At 41.4% G+C, this 17,766-nt stretch overlaps 1 protein-coding gene across 8 annotated transcripts in view; it reads left to right on the top strand.

Annotated features, from left to right (window-relative positions):
• The window catches only part of DPH6 (diphthamine biosynthesis 6), a 403,785-nt gene that overhangs the window by 174,534 nt on the left and 211,485 nt on the right, over window positions 1-17,766 (top strand). For all 8 annotated transcript variants that reach the window (XM_045016405.1, XM_045016404.1, XM_045016406.1 and 5 more), the window contains exons 9-11: window positions 11,590-11,740; window positions 13,516-13,647; window positions 17,423-17,552. In XM_045016405.1, coding sequence (XP_044872340.1) covers window positions 11,590-11,740; window positions 13,516-13,647; window positions 17,423-17,552 — 413 coding nt within the window. The remainder of the gene's footprint in view (window positions 1-11,589; window positions 11,741-13,515; window positions 13,648-17,422; window positions 17,553-17,766) is intronic.

Genomic DNA, 17,766 nt, shown 5'->3' with positions numbered 1-17,766 from the left:
TGTTTAGAGATTTACTTAAAAGTGTATGCTATAGAGCAGTGGTGGGCAACCTGCAGCCCGCGGGCCGCATGCGGCCCTTCAGGATAATCTGACTGCGGGCTGCAAGACATTCTGCTCACATTGAGTGTCTGCAGGCATTGCCGAACGTAGCTCCCATTGGCTGTGGTTCGCAGTTTGCCAATGAAATGCTAAGGGAGATTAGAGAGGCTGTCAAAATAAAGAACTCAATAATAGTGGGGGATTTCAATTATCCCCATATTGACTGGGTACATGTCACCTCAGGACGAAATGCCGAAACAAAATTTCTCAATACTTTAAATAACTGCTTCTTGGAGCAGCTGGTACAGGAACCCACATGGGGAGAGGCAATTCTCGATTTATTCCTGAGTGGAGTGCAGGATCTGGTCCAAGAGGTAACTATAGCAGGACAGCTTGGAAATAACCATAATATAATAACAATTAACATTCCTGTGGTGGGAAGAACACTTCAACAGCCCAACACTGTGGCATTTAATTTCAAAAAGGGGAACTATGCAAAAATGAGGAGGTTAGTTAAACAGAATTTAAAAGGTACAGTGACTAGAGTGAAATCCCTGCAAGCTGCATGGACACTTTTCAAAGACACCATAATAGAGGCCCAACTGAAATGTATGCCTCAAATTAAAAATCACAGTAAAAGAACTAAAAAAGAGCCACCATGGCTTAACAACCATGTAAAAGAAGCAGTGAGATATAAACAGGCATCTTTTAAAAAGTGGAAGTGAAATCCTAGTGAGGTAAATAGATAGGGGCATAAACACTGCCAAATTAAGTGTAAAAATGTAATAAGAAAAGCCAAAAATGAGTTTGAAGAACGGCTAGCCAAAAACTCCAAAGGTAATAAGAAAATGTTTAAGTACATCAGAAGCAGGAAGCCTGCTAAACAACCTGTGGGGCCCCCAGACGATCGAGATACAAAAGGAGCACTTAAAGACGATAAAGTCATTGCAGAGAAACTAAATGAATTCTTTGCTTCAGTCTTCACTGCTGAGGATGTTAGGGAGATTCCCAAACCTGATCCATCCTTTGTAGGTGACAAATCTGAGGAATTGTCACAGATTGAAGTGTCACTCGAGGAGGTTTTGGAATTAATTGATAAACTCAACATTAACAAGTCACCGGGACCAGATGGCATTCACCCAAGAGTTCTGAAAGAACTCAAATGTGAAATTGCGGAAGTATTAATTATGGTTTGTAACCTGTCCTTTAAATCAGCTTCTGTACCCAATGACGGGAAGATAGCTAATGTAACACCAATATTTAAAAAGGGCTCTAGAGGTGATCCCAGCAATTACAGACCAATAAGTCTAACGTCAGTACCGGGCAAATTAGTTGAAACAATAGTAAAGAATAAAATTGTCAGACACATAGAAGAACATAAATTGTTGGGCAAAAGTCAACATGGTTTCTGTAAAGGGAAATCATGTTTTACTAATCTATTTGAGTTCTTTGAAAGGGGTCAGCAAACATGTGGACAAGGGGGACCAGTGGACATAGTGTACTTAGATTTCCAGAAAGCATTTGACAAGGTCCCTCACCAAAGGCTCTTACGTAAATTAAGTTGTCATGGGATAAGAGGGAAGATCCTTTCATGGATTGAGAACTGGTTAAAAGACAGGGAACAAAGGGTAGGAATAAATGATACATTTTCAGAATGGAGAGGGGTAACTAATGGTGTTCCCCAAGGAACCAGTCCTATTCAACTTATTCATACATGATCTGGAGAAAGAGGTAAACAGTGAGGTTGCAATGTTTGCAGACGAAACTAAACTGCTCAAGATAGTTTAGACCAAAGCAGACTGTGAAGAACTTCAAAAAGATCTTACAGAACTAAGTGATTGGGCAACAAAATGGCAAATGAAATTTAATGTGGATAAATGTAATGCACATTGGAAAAAATATCCCCAACTATACATACAATATGATGGGGGCTAATTTACAACTAATCAGGAAAGAGATCTTGGAGTCATCGTGGATAGTTCTCTGAATACGTCCATGCAGTGTGCAGCGGCAGTCAAAAAAGCAAACAGGCTGTTAGGAAAAAAGGGATGGAGAATATCTTATTGCCCTTATATAAATCCATGGTACGCCCACATCTTGAATACTGCAAACAGATGTGGTCTCCTCCTCTCAAAAAAAGATATATTGGCATTAGAAAAGGTTGAGAGAAGGGCAGCTAAAATGATTAGGGGTTTGGAACAGGTCCCACATGAGGAGAGATTAAAGAGGCTAGGACTTTTCAGCTTGGAAAAGAGGAGACTAAGGCCTGGTCTACACTAGGACTTTAATTCGAATTTAGCAGCATTAATTCGAACTAACCGCTCAACCGTCCACACCAGGAAGCCATTTAATTCGAACTAGAGGGCTCGTTAGTTCGAATTTGGTACTCCACCCCGACAGGTGGAGTAACGCTAAATTCGACATGGCTATGTCGAATTAGGCTAGGTGTGGATGCAAATCGAACTTAGTAGCTCCGGGAGCTATCCCACAGTGCACCAATCTGTTGACGCTCTGGACAGCAGTCCGAGCTTGGATTCTCTGACCAGCCACACAGGAAATGACCCGGGAAAATTTGAATTCATTTTCCTGTCTGGGCACTTTGAATCTGACGTCCTGGCTGGACATCGGGGCGAGCTCCGCAGCACCTGCAACGATGCAGAGCTCTCCAGCAGAGGAGTTCATGTTATCTGTGAATAGAAAGAGGGACCCAGCATAGACTGACTGGGAACTCTTCGATCTGATCGGTGTGTGGAGCGAGGAGTCTGTGCTTTCGGAGCTGCGCTCCAAAACAGGGAATGCGAAGACCTACGAGAAGGTCTCCAAAGCCATGAGAGACAGAGGATACAGGCGGGATGCAACGCAGCGCCGCGTGAAAATCAAGGACCCCAGACAAGGCTACCAAAAAATCAAAGCGGCAAACGGACGCTACGGAGCCTGCCACCACTGCCCCACCAGTGACCGTGGACTCTGACGATGGGACAGTGTCGACGGCCAGTTCCCCGGTGATGTTCGCGGACGGGGAAGATGAGGAAGGGTTTGTGGAGGACGAGGCAGGCGAGAGCGCTTACAACGATGGTTTCCCCGACAGCCAGGATCTATTCATCACCGTCACGGAGATCCCCCAACAACCCTCCCCGGCCATTAACCCGGACCCTGAATCAGGGGAAGGAGCAGTCGGTAAGTGCTGTAACCATGTTAACTTTTATTCTTAATATAACAGGAATCTGAAGTGTGTGAGAAGGAGGTCTCTCTATATATGGTGATAGAACAGAAATCCTCCTGGGAGATCTCCACGAAGCTCTCCTTCCGTTAATCGATAAGCATCAGCAGGAGGTTCCTGAGGAGAGCTGCCTTATTGGGTGCTCCGTGATAGCACCGTTTTCCGCGCGAGGCTTTCATGCGGTATTCAGGGAGCATTGCTTCCCATTGCACGGCTGCATCGGGCCCTGGTTCGTGCTAGCTTTCACGCAGCATGCGCTCTCTATCTCCTTCAGTGACCCTCCTCAGGGTGATCTCGCTCGGAGACTCCTGCATCTAATTAGGTTAATTACTGTAATTTTACGCCTGGTCCAAAGTATTTTTAAAAAATCTAAGGACAGACGGCATAGCACAGACTCAGCACGCAGCTGCGTGACGACCGTAACGGAAAGCCAAAGAATATAATGGACGCTCATGGAGGGAGGGGGGAATGAGGACGCAAGGTATCCCACAGTTCCTGCTGTCTCCGAAAAGTATTTGCATTCTTGGATGAGCTCCAAATGCTTCTAGGGTCAAACACAGTGTCTGCGGTGGGTCAGGGCATAGTTTGGCAATTTGCGCACACACCCCACCCACCACCAGAAGTGAAAACAATCCTCTGTTGACTCTTTTACATGTCACCCTATCTTTACTGAATGCTGCAGATAGACGCGATGGTGCAGCACTCAACACCAACATCCTTGCTCCCCCCACGCTATGGATGGCTGATGGTACAATAAGATGGAAATCCATCCTCATCATCAGCCTATTGGCACATGGGGCAGTGCAAAAGGGCTGGTAACCATGCCGACTAGTATCAGTAAGGTCGATCAAGGGCGCCTGTCCCTAATTTTTGATGGCTGATGGTACAATATGGCTGGTAACCGTCCTCATCATTGCAACAGGGGGCTGAGCTCCATCAGCCCCCACCCTTCATTGTAAATAAAAGATTCAATTGCCCCTGGACTAGCAGAGGGATGATGGGCTCCTTCATCCACACTCCTTAATGTCCTGCCTGGACTATCATTGCAGCTGGAGGCTTCCTTCCACTCATTTCTCACAAACAAGTCACTGTGTCTTATTCCTGCATTCTTTATTACTTCATCACACAAGTGGGGGGACAATGGTATGGTAGCCCAGGAAGGCTGGGGTAAGAACGGAATGAACAGGTGTTGTTGTTGCAGGAGCACCCCCTGTGAATAGCATACAGCTCATAATTTATGCAGGATCGGACACAGAGCAGCTGTGCTCTCTGGTTCTATGATACAGTGGTTCTCTAGTACACTTGCCCATAATCTAGGCAGGACTGATTCTATTTTTAGGTACCAAAAAGGAGGGATTGACTCAGGGAGTCATTCCCAATTTTTGCTTTTGCGCCCCTGGCTGCTCGGCCAGGGGCACTTATGACAGCCCCAAATGGGGCAGTGCAAAAGGACAGGTAACCATGCCCATCTTATTACCATCTTATTACCAATTTATGGTATGGTTGATGGTACAATATGGCTGGTAACCATCTCTGCTGTCATGCAAAAGCAAAAGCATGCTGCTGTGTAGCGCTGCTTGCCCGCCTCTGTCAGCGGCATCTAGTACACATACGGTGACATACACAAAAGGCAAAACAGTGTCCATGGTTGCCACGCTATGGCGTATGCCAGGGCAATTCTGGGAAAACGGGCTTGAAATGATTGTCTGCCGTTGCTTTCCCGGAGGAAGGAATGACTGGCAACATTTACCCAGAATCCACCGCGAAAATGATTTGTGCCCCAGCAGGCACAGGGGTCTCAACCCAGAATTCCCAGAGACAGCCTAGACTCAGTTAATTGTTCGCAAAAATGTATCTTTGCAAGGAATTCACTCCCTGTTTCCCATCTCACAGCTTCCACTGTCTCCAGACCTGCCACAGCATCCCCCTCGCAGAGGCTGGCGAAGATTAGGCGGCGAAAGAAAAAGACAAGGGACAAGATGTTCGAGGAACGTATGGGCTGCTACCTAGCAGAGGCGGACCAGCAGAGCCAGTGGAGGGAGACCGTCTCTCTGTGCCAGCGCTCACACAGCGAACGGGAGGAGAGGTGGCGTGAGGAAGACAAGCAGGCGACTGAAACAATGCTTGGACTAGTGAGGGAGCACACGGACACGCTCAGGCGCCTTGTGGATGTTCTGCAGGACCGCAGGAGGACAGAGCCGCCCTGCAGTGTATCTGCAACCGCCCTCCCCCGCCACAAAGTCCCATACCCCCCTCACCGAAAATAATCAGGAGGAGGGGCGGCCGGGGACGTGAATACTGTCACTGCACCACAGCACAGTGCTCAAGTACCCAAAAGCTCTCATACCCTATATTTGCCGAAGTCCTTCACTTCCAGACTCACAGTAGTCCCAATCCCAGTCCCATCCCCTAACTGTCTACTTAATTAATAAAAATGCTTTGCTGTTAATTACTGTTACCGTTATGTTTTTTCAAAGAAGACTGTGTTCGAATGGGGGGCGTGGGGAAGGGGGTGGTTAATTGCATAGGACAGTCACCTTTCCCAGGGTACAGACACGGGGGCAGGATCATCAGCGGGTCACACACACGGTGCAGTCAGTAGGCAACCTGGTCGGTTTTTGGAGGTGGTTTCCAGGATCTGTGTGGGCGGGGGAGATGTGACTTTGCATCGGGGGAGGGCGGTTACAGATCTTATACAGCGGTCCTTGTCCTGGACCGCTGAGTCACGCAGCTGAGGAATCTGTATCCGTCCTCCTCCACCACAAGGTCACATATCCGCCCGCACACAGAATTCCATAAAGAGGGATGGCAGGCTCCGTTGAAAGAAGCATTCTGGCACTGCGGACCGCTCTAGGAGCAGGAGCCTGTTATTCCTTGAGTTTAGAGGCGGTCTTTACATCACAGCACACCCTACCCAGCACAGCCTGCGTCCCAGTTTCAACCCTTTCACGAACAGTCATGAATAAAGAAACCTTTGTTAAGTAATAATGGGACATGTATTTTATTTTTACACGTGTGCTGGAAGTGGGGGTAACGGGGTGAACGGGGTATGTAACCGAAGAGGAGAGTCAACAGTCAGTGGGTAAAGAAACAGGGGCAGGTTCAGCTTCTCTGTAAAGAAACTGAACAGTCACAGGTCACGCTGCTCGCTGCTCGCTGGTATTTGAAGAGTTCCTTGTCGCTGTCCCAGGCACCTGTATAGGGCTTCATGAGCAAGTGCATTAGCGGGCAGGCTGGGTCCCCGAGGATGACTATAGGCATCTGCACATCCACAACAGTTATTTCGTGGTCCGGGAAGAAACTACCTTCCTGCAGGCGTCTGAGCAGCCCACAGTTCCTGAAAACACACGCATCATGAACCTTGCCCGGCCACCCGACGTTGATGTTTGTAAAACGTCCCCTATGGTCCCCCAGTGCTTGCAGCACCATTGAAAAGTAGCCCAATTTCTCAGCAGCTGACTGTGGAAGACGTGGACGATAAAGTGCGAGGAGGAGAAAACAGCGATGATCGCAGCGGGCTCCGTGCTTGCAGTGCTGTGGCGTCCGCGCTGTCACTGACCAGAAAAGTGCACGAACAGATTGCCCGCAGGCGCTTTCCCGGAGGGAGGGAGGGAGGTTGTGATTGACAGTTCAATGACGACACTTACCCAAAACCACCCTCGACACATTTTTTCCCCCAGCAGGCATTGGGGGCTCTACCCAGCATTCCAATGGGCAGCGGGGAGTGCGGGAACTGTGGGATAGCTTCCCACAGTGCACCGCTTCCAAAGTCGACGCTGGCCCCGTGAATGTGGACTCAGAAATTCGAATTAGTGTATTTAGTATGGATACACAAATTCGACTTCATAAGGTCGAATCCACAAATTCGAACTAAGTTGATTCGAAATAGTCTTGTAGTGTAGACAAGGCCTAAGAGGGGATATGATAGAGGTATATAAAACCATGAGTGGTGTGGAGAAAGTGAATAAGGAAAAGTTATTTACTAGTTCCCATAATATAAGAACTAGGTGCCACCAAATGAAATTAATGGGCAGCAGGTTTGAAACAAATAAAAGGAAGTTCTTCTTCACACAGCGCAAAGTGAACCTGTGGAACTCCTTGCCTGAGGAGGTTGTGAAGGCTAGGACTATAACAGGGTTTAAAAGAGAACTAGATAAATTCATGGCGGTTAAGTCCATTAATGGCTATTAACCAGGATGGGTAAGGAATGGTGTCCCTAGCCTCTCTTTGTCAGAGGGTGGAGATGGATGGCAGGAGAGAGATCACTTGTTCATTACCTGTTAGTTTCACTCCCTCTGGTGCACCTGGCATTGGCCACTGTCGGTAGACAGGATACTGGGCTTGATGGACCTTTGGTCTGCCCTAGTATGGCCATTCTTATGTTCTTATATTCCCAACCAGTTGGAGCTGCAGGAAGCGGTGGGCCACAGGTAGCCCACCACTGCTATAGATAGTTATTAAAAATACAGTTGGTACTGTTTTTATATCCCTTCACTTGTAAAATGCCTTCATACCACAAATTCAACCATAGAGGATTTGGAAATAGAGGAAAATTATAACAAACATCTAATAATCACGTAGAAGAGCTTTCTACCTATAAGGTAGTGACTTTAAAGAAGCTAGTTTATCATCTACAAAGGCTAGAAACAAAGGGATTATATCATTGAAAAGGGGGAATTCGTTCCTTTAGAATTATATATTCATAGTCATAATGGATCATGAAACCTCTGACTGGTAGAGGATCATGTTCTTTTTGAGTAGAAATTCAACATTTTGGAGGAGAAGGAAGAGAAAATATTGTGACAAGTTGTTTTGGGGGCAAAACCGAGACCCAACACCACAATATTGACACTGTTATTATGATGGTTGTGCACATGCTTATATAGGGGGTAGGAGGAAGGGGCACAACCAGGCCATCAAGGTACTGTTCAGCACTGGCTAATTTCATGGCAACACAGTTTTAACCTGCGTTCACTGTGGTTCCAATGCTAAATGCCTGTTTCATGATACATACCATCTTAAAATTAACCAGAGAAAGCAACTGTAAATTAATGAAAAACTAATTTCATGCTAGCAGGAAAAGTAATACCTTTTCTGCTTGGTTGCACTGCACAGCTTATAGACGTATATGAAAGGAGGCAACTCTTGGAACATCACTGTTTTCCATGTGGTTGCTCATGGAGGGGCAATATAGTTTGAGTGTTACCTATTTGCTGTCTGAGAATCCTACCCCTTTATTTTCTAGACATACTTGAGGGGTTGTGAGTCTCATGTGGCCCGGTAGGCAACAGCAAAACAGAACTACCCACAGAAATGGTAGAATTTGTTCAATTAATGGGAAATTATATGGATGCTGTTGGATGCTAGTATGTTGTAAGGTATGTAATGTTTGGAGTGCATATGATGTTCGTGCTTAGTTGCAGCCTTCATCTTTCTACCATTATGTTACATTCGGTAGACTTGTTTTAATGTACAGTTGGCTCCCATAAAATAGACTATTGCCCCGTCTTTTACACCTTCCTAGGAGGAATGAATAAAATGAGGTCCAATCAAAGAGCGTCAGCTCCTCTTAGAGCATAGCTTTAGTGTTTTCAGTTCTTGCTAAATTCCCCTTGAGCCTTTTTAAAGGCAGCCAGGGCTAAGGTTCCTCTCCTAGATAATGACCTTTTTGTAATTTAACCTTTTCTGAGAATTTCCAAACATACTGCTTTCACTTAGCTGGATCCTTTTACTCCCCAGTGAAGCCAGACATTTATGTAAATGTTGAGTTCTCAATGCAGACTTTTGACCCAAGCCAGTGGAGGGGGTGGGGGGAAGTTTGCTAGGGATCAGCCCCATAATTTAAAGAGAGCACTTTAATACTGGAATGAACTATATCATACATGTTTGGAGGGGCTTTTTTAGGAGAAAGGAAAAATACAAAAAGGAGACTATGTGGCTAATTATGATGACCTAAATATTCAAAAGTGACTACTGATTTTTGGTGGGTCTGTTTTTGGATGCCTAGCTTGAGACATCTTGAAGGGGCCAGATGTTCAAAGGTGAGATGCACAGAGGAGCCAATTTAAGGTTAGACCAGTAACCGTAATTCTGGCATTTGCAAGTTTTGAGTGCTTCACTACACAACATAAATTTGATTATATGTAGTTTGATGTATGTATTTCAATATATAATGTGTAATTTGTCTGCATGCTTACAGGATATTTTCACCAGGTTCTAATTCATGCTAGAAGACTGCAGAATTGTTCATATTGTTTTTGTATTCCTTTTTTATCTTGCTTTATTCTGCTTTTTCCTCATTTTGTAGATTTAGTGTGTAATAAAAATGCAATAATGTACATAGTTGCATAAGTTGCACACTGTAGGAAAAAATCATTTAAAATTATGGGCCATTGAGCAGCAAATGAATTAATAGCACATGGAGGTAATGCTTATAGTAATATTCAGTCAAAGACTATGGGCAAAATTCTACCCTAGCTCAGCATTGATGTGTTTAGATGTAGAGGAGCAGTATTAGCAAAGCCAAGTCTCTAGGAGTCACCATGCCATACAGAACAGGGTGTCTCAGGAGGACTTGGTAAAAACTCAGCGTACAATGGTTCTTTTGCTGCTCAAAAAATGAGAACCATGCACACTCTTTCTTCCCATCCAATATTTGCTGTTGAACACAGAGTGCATGAAGGTGCATTGGGGCCTGGCCATGACCCTAAGCCAACTAGTTATTTTTCCTTGGGTCTACGGAGTACTTGCAGATACATTAGTTAGGATGTCCTTCACAATGTTCAAGAGAGTGCTAGTTATGTCAAGGTACAGGAGTAGGCACTTTGCATTTTTTTCTTCCTAGTGCACTGAACAACACAAGAAAAGAATTTACCCTTAGGGAATGTCTACACTTCAACTAAAAACCATGGCTGCCCCGTGCCTGTTGACTTGGGTTCGCATGGCTCGGGCTAAGGAGCTGTTTAATTGTGGTGCAGACGTTTGGGCTCAGGCCTTTAATCTGAGCCCTGTGAGCCTAAATCAGCTGGCACAGGCCAGCCGTGTGTTTTTAATCAGAGGGTAGACAAACCCTTCGTTTATACATTCTGGAAGGTGCTGTTTTCCATGGTCTAATCCAACTGCTGTGGATTTTAATAGATATTGATGATGCTTGTGGACTCACTAGATCAGTCCAATGAATATTTTTAGGATACATTCATTTTTTGAAGTCAACCAGTCAATCACTAGAACGTTTTTAACTTTCCTGTTATACTTTCCTAGACCTCAGTGTCAAATATTTTAAGTCAGAGATAACTATTGAATTCTATCTTTCTATTTTCCCTCCTGTCTTTGAATAGTACCACTATCCTTTCCCTATCAGTAGTATCTCAGGAGGATGTTGAACAGCAGCTACTAAAGTTAGACATTTTTAAATCAGCAGATCCAGATAGCTTGCATTCAAGAGTTAAAAGAGATAGCTGAGAAGCTTGCTGGACCATTAATGTTGATTTGCAATAAATCTATGGAGCTCAGGGGAAGTCCCAGAAAACTGGAAGAAAGATAAGGTTGTGCAAATACGTTAAAAGGGTAAACGGGATGACCTGGGTGATTATAGGCCTGACACTTATCCTGGGCAAGATAGTGGAGCTGCCAGTATGGGACTCGATTAATAAAGAATTAAAGGAGAGTGTCTTCAGTCTAGCAGAGAAGGGTATAACACAATCCAATGGCTGGAAGTTGAAGCTAGTCAAATTCAGACTGGAAATAAGGTCTATGTTTTAAACGATGAGAGTGATTAGCCATTAGAACAATTTAACAAGGTTTGTGGTGGATTCTCCGTCATCAGCCATTTTTACATTTAAATTTTTCTTTAAAATATGCTTTAGGAATTATTTTGGGGAAGTTGTATGGCCTATGCAGGAGGTCAGATTAGACGGTTTCTATAGTTCCTTGTGGCTTTGGAATATCTGAATCCCTCATTTCTGGTAAAGTATATCTGTACTGGATAATGGTGGTATAGCTTTTATTTATTACAGTATTGTCTTGTCTCTGTTACCTTGAATATCGTCAGTCTTTACATCTGTTGTTTTACGTTGCTGAATCTGTGTTATGATTCCATACTTCACATCAGCAATATCATAGTGTATTGTGCTATTTTGTGGTCCAGATAATGATGAATCCTGTTGCCTTTCCTCCATTATTTGTCCTAAGATTAAATTTCCGTTTAGCACTAATATTCCTTGTTATAAAAATCTTAAGGTTTTTTTCTTTTTTTTAGGTTTCAACATGACAGTTTACCATAGCCTAGCACAATATTCACTTGTTTATGTCAGAATATTTGTTTCAATCAGGTGGAATCTCCAGACAAGTTTATGATCTGTAGCTGTTCTTGCGAGGTAAGCTGTAATGAGATTAGTATGCCACCTGTATCTGAGGCAGATGGACCACAGAAAACCCCTCCTATCATCTGGAAATCATCGGAACATAATTCTCTGCAATACAGTGAGTTTTGAATACTGCGTATCGCTCTCTCATTAGGAGAGGGGTTATATTTATTTCATATACTGTTGTGGAACATAATATTAGGCATTATAAAAAAATTGTAATCTTTTTGCTGTCCAGACAGTCTGAAGAAAAAATGCATCTGGGATAATGCATGTAAGGAAAAACTTTTTGTTTCTGCACAAGGAGATCATCTTGGGTGATTACATACAGTATTTATACTTATGCGTTTGAGATTAATTCCAGGACTGATGCTGCTTCTTGAAAGGATAGCCCTGTCAGTTTTTTATAAGAGAAAACACCAAGTTTTCACAGCACTGCTGCTGTCCATATAATTTAATCTGTTTTATAATTTAACCTTCAGTTAATTGGATTGGAGAAAAGGTTATGGTGACTTAAAAAAAATCACACACACTCCCCCCAGTCCCTGCATCTTTTAAAAATATAAAATAACAGCCTGCTCTGCCTCAATTTTCAGTGTACCAAAAAGTCCCTTATGTACTTTCTCTGGTGATTGGAATGTGAAAGTGGTACTGTTACAACTTTCTTTTCAATCAGACTACTTTCACAATTTCATTTGGTGTCTATGCAGCTTCTTGTGCTGAGAAGTGACTTCAGGCTGTTCTATCTGGAAGCGATTGACTCAGATTTATACATCTGTGAATTCATACATGTAATTCTCATTAGTGTTAATGAGCAGTACAACCTACCAGTGTTGAACTCCTCCTTGATGATATGCCCATGACTCCTAGTATTTGAACTGTAATGTTCTGAATCTTATTTATCTGAATTAGAGCCAGTTCCTGCAAATAGTTACTTCTGTCAAGGAATTGCATTCACTTACATAAAGGCAGTGGTACTATACACAGAGCCCTGCATGGATACAAAATGTGTATCTGCATCTGATCTGCAGTCTGCAAATATGGTCCACAGATATAGATATCCGCAGAGCTGGGCTTGAACTATACATGCAGGAGATTGCAGATTCACACCCTTAGACTGCAGCTCTGAGACAAGAGACTTTGGGTGAAATCCTAGCCCCATTAACATCAATAGTAAAACTCCCATTGACTTCAATAGAGCCAGAATTTCATCCTTCATCTTCCTCCACGTTATAAGGCATCATGTACATTTTAGAAATAAATTATAACTCCCATCTTGCATTAATGGGAATATGGAACCATTGCAACACTGCATGGGAGAATGTTGTGTTCATGCAGAAAATAGCCTCCCCCTATGTCCTGTAATTGTTAATTGAAGAAGTACTCTTCGAGTAATATTTTCAAAAGTGCCCAAGTCCCATTTTCAAATTGACAGTTTGACTTCTGAGTTCCTATCAGCCAACATTTTCAAAGATATTTAGGCATAAAAAAATGTGGCATGGAGCCTAATTGGAATTTCAAAAGGGCCTTTGCAGGTTAGGCATCTAACTACCATAGACTAGGCGGTATAGCTAGTGAAATTGCAAGATGGACAAATAATACTTTAGATAACGTATTTTTAAGAAAATGGTATATTCTGGAGAAAATCTGTGGGAGATGATTTTGTCAGGTTCCATTTGGAAGCGCTGATGGCTGCACATTTACTTTTAATTGTTGTGTTATATCTTACTGCCTGTAAATCATTTTTGAAGATGATCTAATAATCTATAATTTTGCTCTAAAAGTTTTTTCTTCCTGAGCATAGACAATTCAATTTAAAAGATTTTCTTTGATAAACCTTACTCTGATGTCTTTTGTTTTTGTAATCAGATTGATTTTCTTTCATTCCTTTAGGTGAGCCATTAGAATGTTCTGGAAAATCCCTAAGTGGTTACCAGTGGGTTTCAGGCATCACTGCCCGCTTCCTTCCACTAGAAGGAAGGAGCATTCAAGATGCAGCTCAGGAGGCATTCTCTTCCCTCCAAGGTGCTTTATTAAGCTGAGCCATTATTTATCACTAAAACAATTGTTTTTTTAAAAATACAGTGCAAAGTAAAGAGCTGATATATTTTTATGTTTCGATAAGTTTAAATTCTATAATTATAAACTTACCACCTCAGGCTTGCCTCAGGCTGTGAAGACTGCTGTCTTTAATATTGAATACACTGTAATGTGCACAGATTTTGAAGACCCTAAAAAGCAAGGATATGGGATAAAATCAGTATATCAGAATTATTTCCAAAATATTCTTAACAGCTTTGTGGAAGACAACTCTATCATATTATGTAATGGAATATATATAGTATATATGTATATGTAGATATTATGTTTACATAGTCTGTCTGTGCATGTATGTTGTAGAAGCTGGTTTTTTGGTAAAGTGCTTTTTTTACCACAATAATTTTAAATTAAGTTTTCCAGAAAGCTGTTGCTCTTGTACATTTTGGCATCTAGGATTAGGTCAGTAGCAGTAAATCTCATTTATTACTTAATGCAAAGGAAAAATTGTTGTCTTGGGAATCATGGAAGCCAGATTCCTTGCTATCACACTCTTTCAAGATATTGACATATAAAACAAAACGTTCCAATTTTGTTTTGCAGTCTTTTTGCATTTTAAACTTTAAATAAAGAATGTTTATGCAGGCTTCTTTTTCATTCATAAAAATGAAAATCATTCTTAGTGACTGCTTGGGTAGACTTGTATTCTTGTTCACGAATTCTTGTGATATATTGGCCCATAAAATCTTTACATTCGGCTTGTGCAGCTGAGTTCATGACTGAATACAGAATGATAAAGAATCTTTAGCATTTTTAGAAAGCAAAGAAGTCATGCTTTCTAGATGGTCTTTAAGCTAGTTTTTAACAGCCTGGAAATCAGCAAACAGGGTGTAATCAAACTTGTAGTTAAAGGCACTAGTGTTTAGTGTAAATCTTTTGGGCATAATCTGTAAATTGAAGCAAAGGGGCTCTATAACATTTTCCTTGGTTCTCATTTTATTTGTTTGGATATCTGCCAATCCAAACATTATATGTTTTTGCCTTGCCATCCATCAGAAGTTTTTTTAAAAACCTACATATTGTGTCATTGGCTAGTTGAGTAGCCTATTGCTTTCAGCAAATTACTTGTATTTATTGTATTATCTGTATTGTTTTCCATTTCTGGCAAAATAGTAGCTTTTTGATCCTTGGTAGTAAATGTCAATGCTCACATTTCCTGTTGGGTTTTTGCCTTTTCTTATGGAGGGTGGGGAAAGCTGAATGAATTATGATCCTGTCATCTGAAGAAACCACAATATGTTTCTTTGCCAAGTTTTTCTGAGCGCTAAACTGATCATCTGCAGGTATGCATGAGCCTTTTCCTGAACTCTTACTAGCAATGTACGTAGGACTTCAGCCTGTTCTCTATCATGCTGGGAGAATGGAGCATACACAAGTCCTTTTAACTTGCAAGGTTAATTGATTTAATCACCTCTAAAGAAGATGAGTTTTGCCAGAAGGATTTAGAAATGGAAATTTGCTACTGGACTTCATGAAACATACGATAATCCTAGCCCATAATATCAAAAACCGAAGAAGGAATCTAGTGCAGTACTTTTTCCATTTCTTTACTTTTTCAACCTATATTTTTAATTCAGACTTTTCTTACTTAAAAGTTTTTGGAAGGAGACAAAAATTACAATAGTAAATGTTATCAATAGAGGGCCAGTTCCTGAGCTATTATAAATTGTCATTGTCCATAGGCATCAGTGATCTGGCCCAGAGTTGGATGTATTACAAAGTACAGACTGTACTGATGTTCTCTCTTGTGCATTTTCAGGATAAGGATCCTACTCAGGTCATCCATTAATAAATACATGTGTGCAGTGTAGTTGTAGGTGTGTCGGTCCCAGGATATTAGAGAGACAAGATGGGTGAGGCAATATCTTTTATTGGATGAACTTCAGTTGGTGAGAGACAAGCTTTTGAGCCACACAGCTTGTCTCTCTCACCAACAGAAGTTTTCCAGTAAAATATATTGTTACCCACCTCGTCTCTCTAAATAAATAAATAGCATTCTGGTCAATAGTAGTACTTTTATTTCAAAAGCAGTTCTGTCCTAATGAGGCTGAGTCATACCTGACCAAATCCTACAGACTCCTAGATGGCAGTGAAAGGCCCAAAACTCAGTAGAAATACCATGTACTTCTTTTCTGTATCATGGATGAAAGCTCTGTGGAGGCTATCTGTATGAACGAATGGATGGAGGATTTGTAGATGGGGCCAAGAAAATGGTGTGTGGGTGTGTAGGTAAAGAGTTGTAGTTAGAAGCTTCACCAAATGTGCCTTTCTACCAGACACAGTCCTTCATGTCACCAGCAGTGCCCTGCTTCCGTATTGGGAGAAAAATTCCATCTCCCCAGTCCCCCCAACACACATGCATAATTCCTTTTGCAGGGCAGAGCAGGATTTCACCTTTACTATCTTTTTTTAAAGTGATCCTTTTTATAACAAAGTTAAGAATTATGAACATTAAGAAATAAATTCCCTTTCCTTTCAATTTGGTCAAATACAGTTATACATCACGCAAATTAGTTTTTCTGTTTAGCCCAGTATTTCCTCCCCAAAAATATGTTTCAAATCATACACTTCTCACAGACTTGAGAAAAAAATAATGCTTGGCTAAAATGTTCCACTGACTGGAGGTTTGAAAAGTGCACTTATTTCCTAACTGATTGAAGAAGAGCTCTGTGTAAGCTTAAAATCTTGTCTCTGAATATATTTAAAAGAATGGAGACATTTTACATGAAAACTATTTGCTTTCACTTTAGCCTCACTCAGCAGATTATCTTTATGCTCTTATCCTACTTGCTAATTAGAAGGAAAATATCTATGTCCAATCTATAACTTTAAAGGGCAATATAGCCAAAACTATCATGAAGGGAGGCTTGCGTAGCAGTTAACTCATGTCACATGGGACCCTATTACTGTATATGTTCTGTATTCTTTCATACTTTTCAGAGAAAGCTTTGTACTTAGTTTAGCTTTTGTAGCTCCTGAGACTTAAATGCAGAATACGAGGACCACACAGTAATATACTGTCCCACAAATTTTGATAAGGCACTCAGGATGGAAATATGTGTTCTAAATTGCATCCTGTTAACTCTCCTAACTTTATTCTTCTTCCTCTGTACAATCAGCTCTGGTTGAGTCAAATTTCTCACCAATATCCCTTTATCCTGAACCCAGTTTATCTGTTCTCTGACACCAAACATGTGTGTCCTTCCTTCACTCCTCTGCATATCACCCCAGCTCCTTTAATCTCTCCAACCATTTACTTACTTATACTGAATTTGCCATTGCTTGATCTCCAGCAAGTGCATGATAAATTGCTGGAAATTGTAGTTTATTCTACTACCCATTATTTTTATTTTTGCACAGTAGCACAGTGGAATGTAGACTGCTGTATATATGTATTTATTAAGATACAATGTATTTTCTTAAGGCAAGTGTAAGTTCAGGTTTGAAGAATTTTCAGTTATGTTTTATCTCCATATTATCAGATAAAATTAACACAAAAAAGCACTTAATACAAAATAAGGTTAGACCATCAAAGATTATTGTAAGGGGAAAAGTAATATATTACTAAAGCACTCAGTCATGTTAAGTAAGTGTTAGGTTATTATCATTTGATTTTCTTGGACAAACATAAGATGCCTCTGCTATCTTTCTATGCTCATTTAAAATGTCCTATCTTTAACAGCTATATTTTTTTTTCTGGCAGCTAATATGAATTCAAAGGGATTGGAATTGAAAGATATTATTTTGGTCCATCTGTATATGAAGAACATGAAAGATTTTGCTGTTATAAATTCAGCTTATATGACAGAGTTTGATTTGTGTCCACCGGCAAGGTAGGATCAGACTATTGCTATGGTATATTTATGATACACTGTAATATACTGTATTACTACTATATTTATGAAGCTTTTGTACACATTTTTGTGTGTCTCACATACCAAAAGTAGGCTTTTGTCCACATTTTTCTGGGCAGCATGCTGTTTTTTCGTCATATACATTTTTATTTCCTTGATGGAACAATTGCTACAATAGCATAAGCATATCTAC

Source organism: Mauremys mutica, chromosome 4 (assembly GCF_020497125.1).
Source record: "Mauremys mutica isolate MM-2020 ecotype Southern chromosome 4, ASM2049712v1, whole genome shotgun sequence".
NCBI lineage: Eukaryota > Metazoa > Chordata > Testudines > Geoemydidae > Mauremys > Mauremys mutica.
Note: the sequence above shows the minus strand (reverse complement) of the source record. Positions and strands in the feature narration are given on the sequence as shown.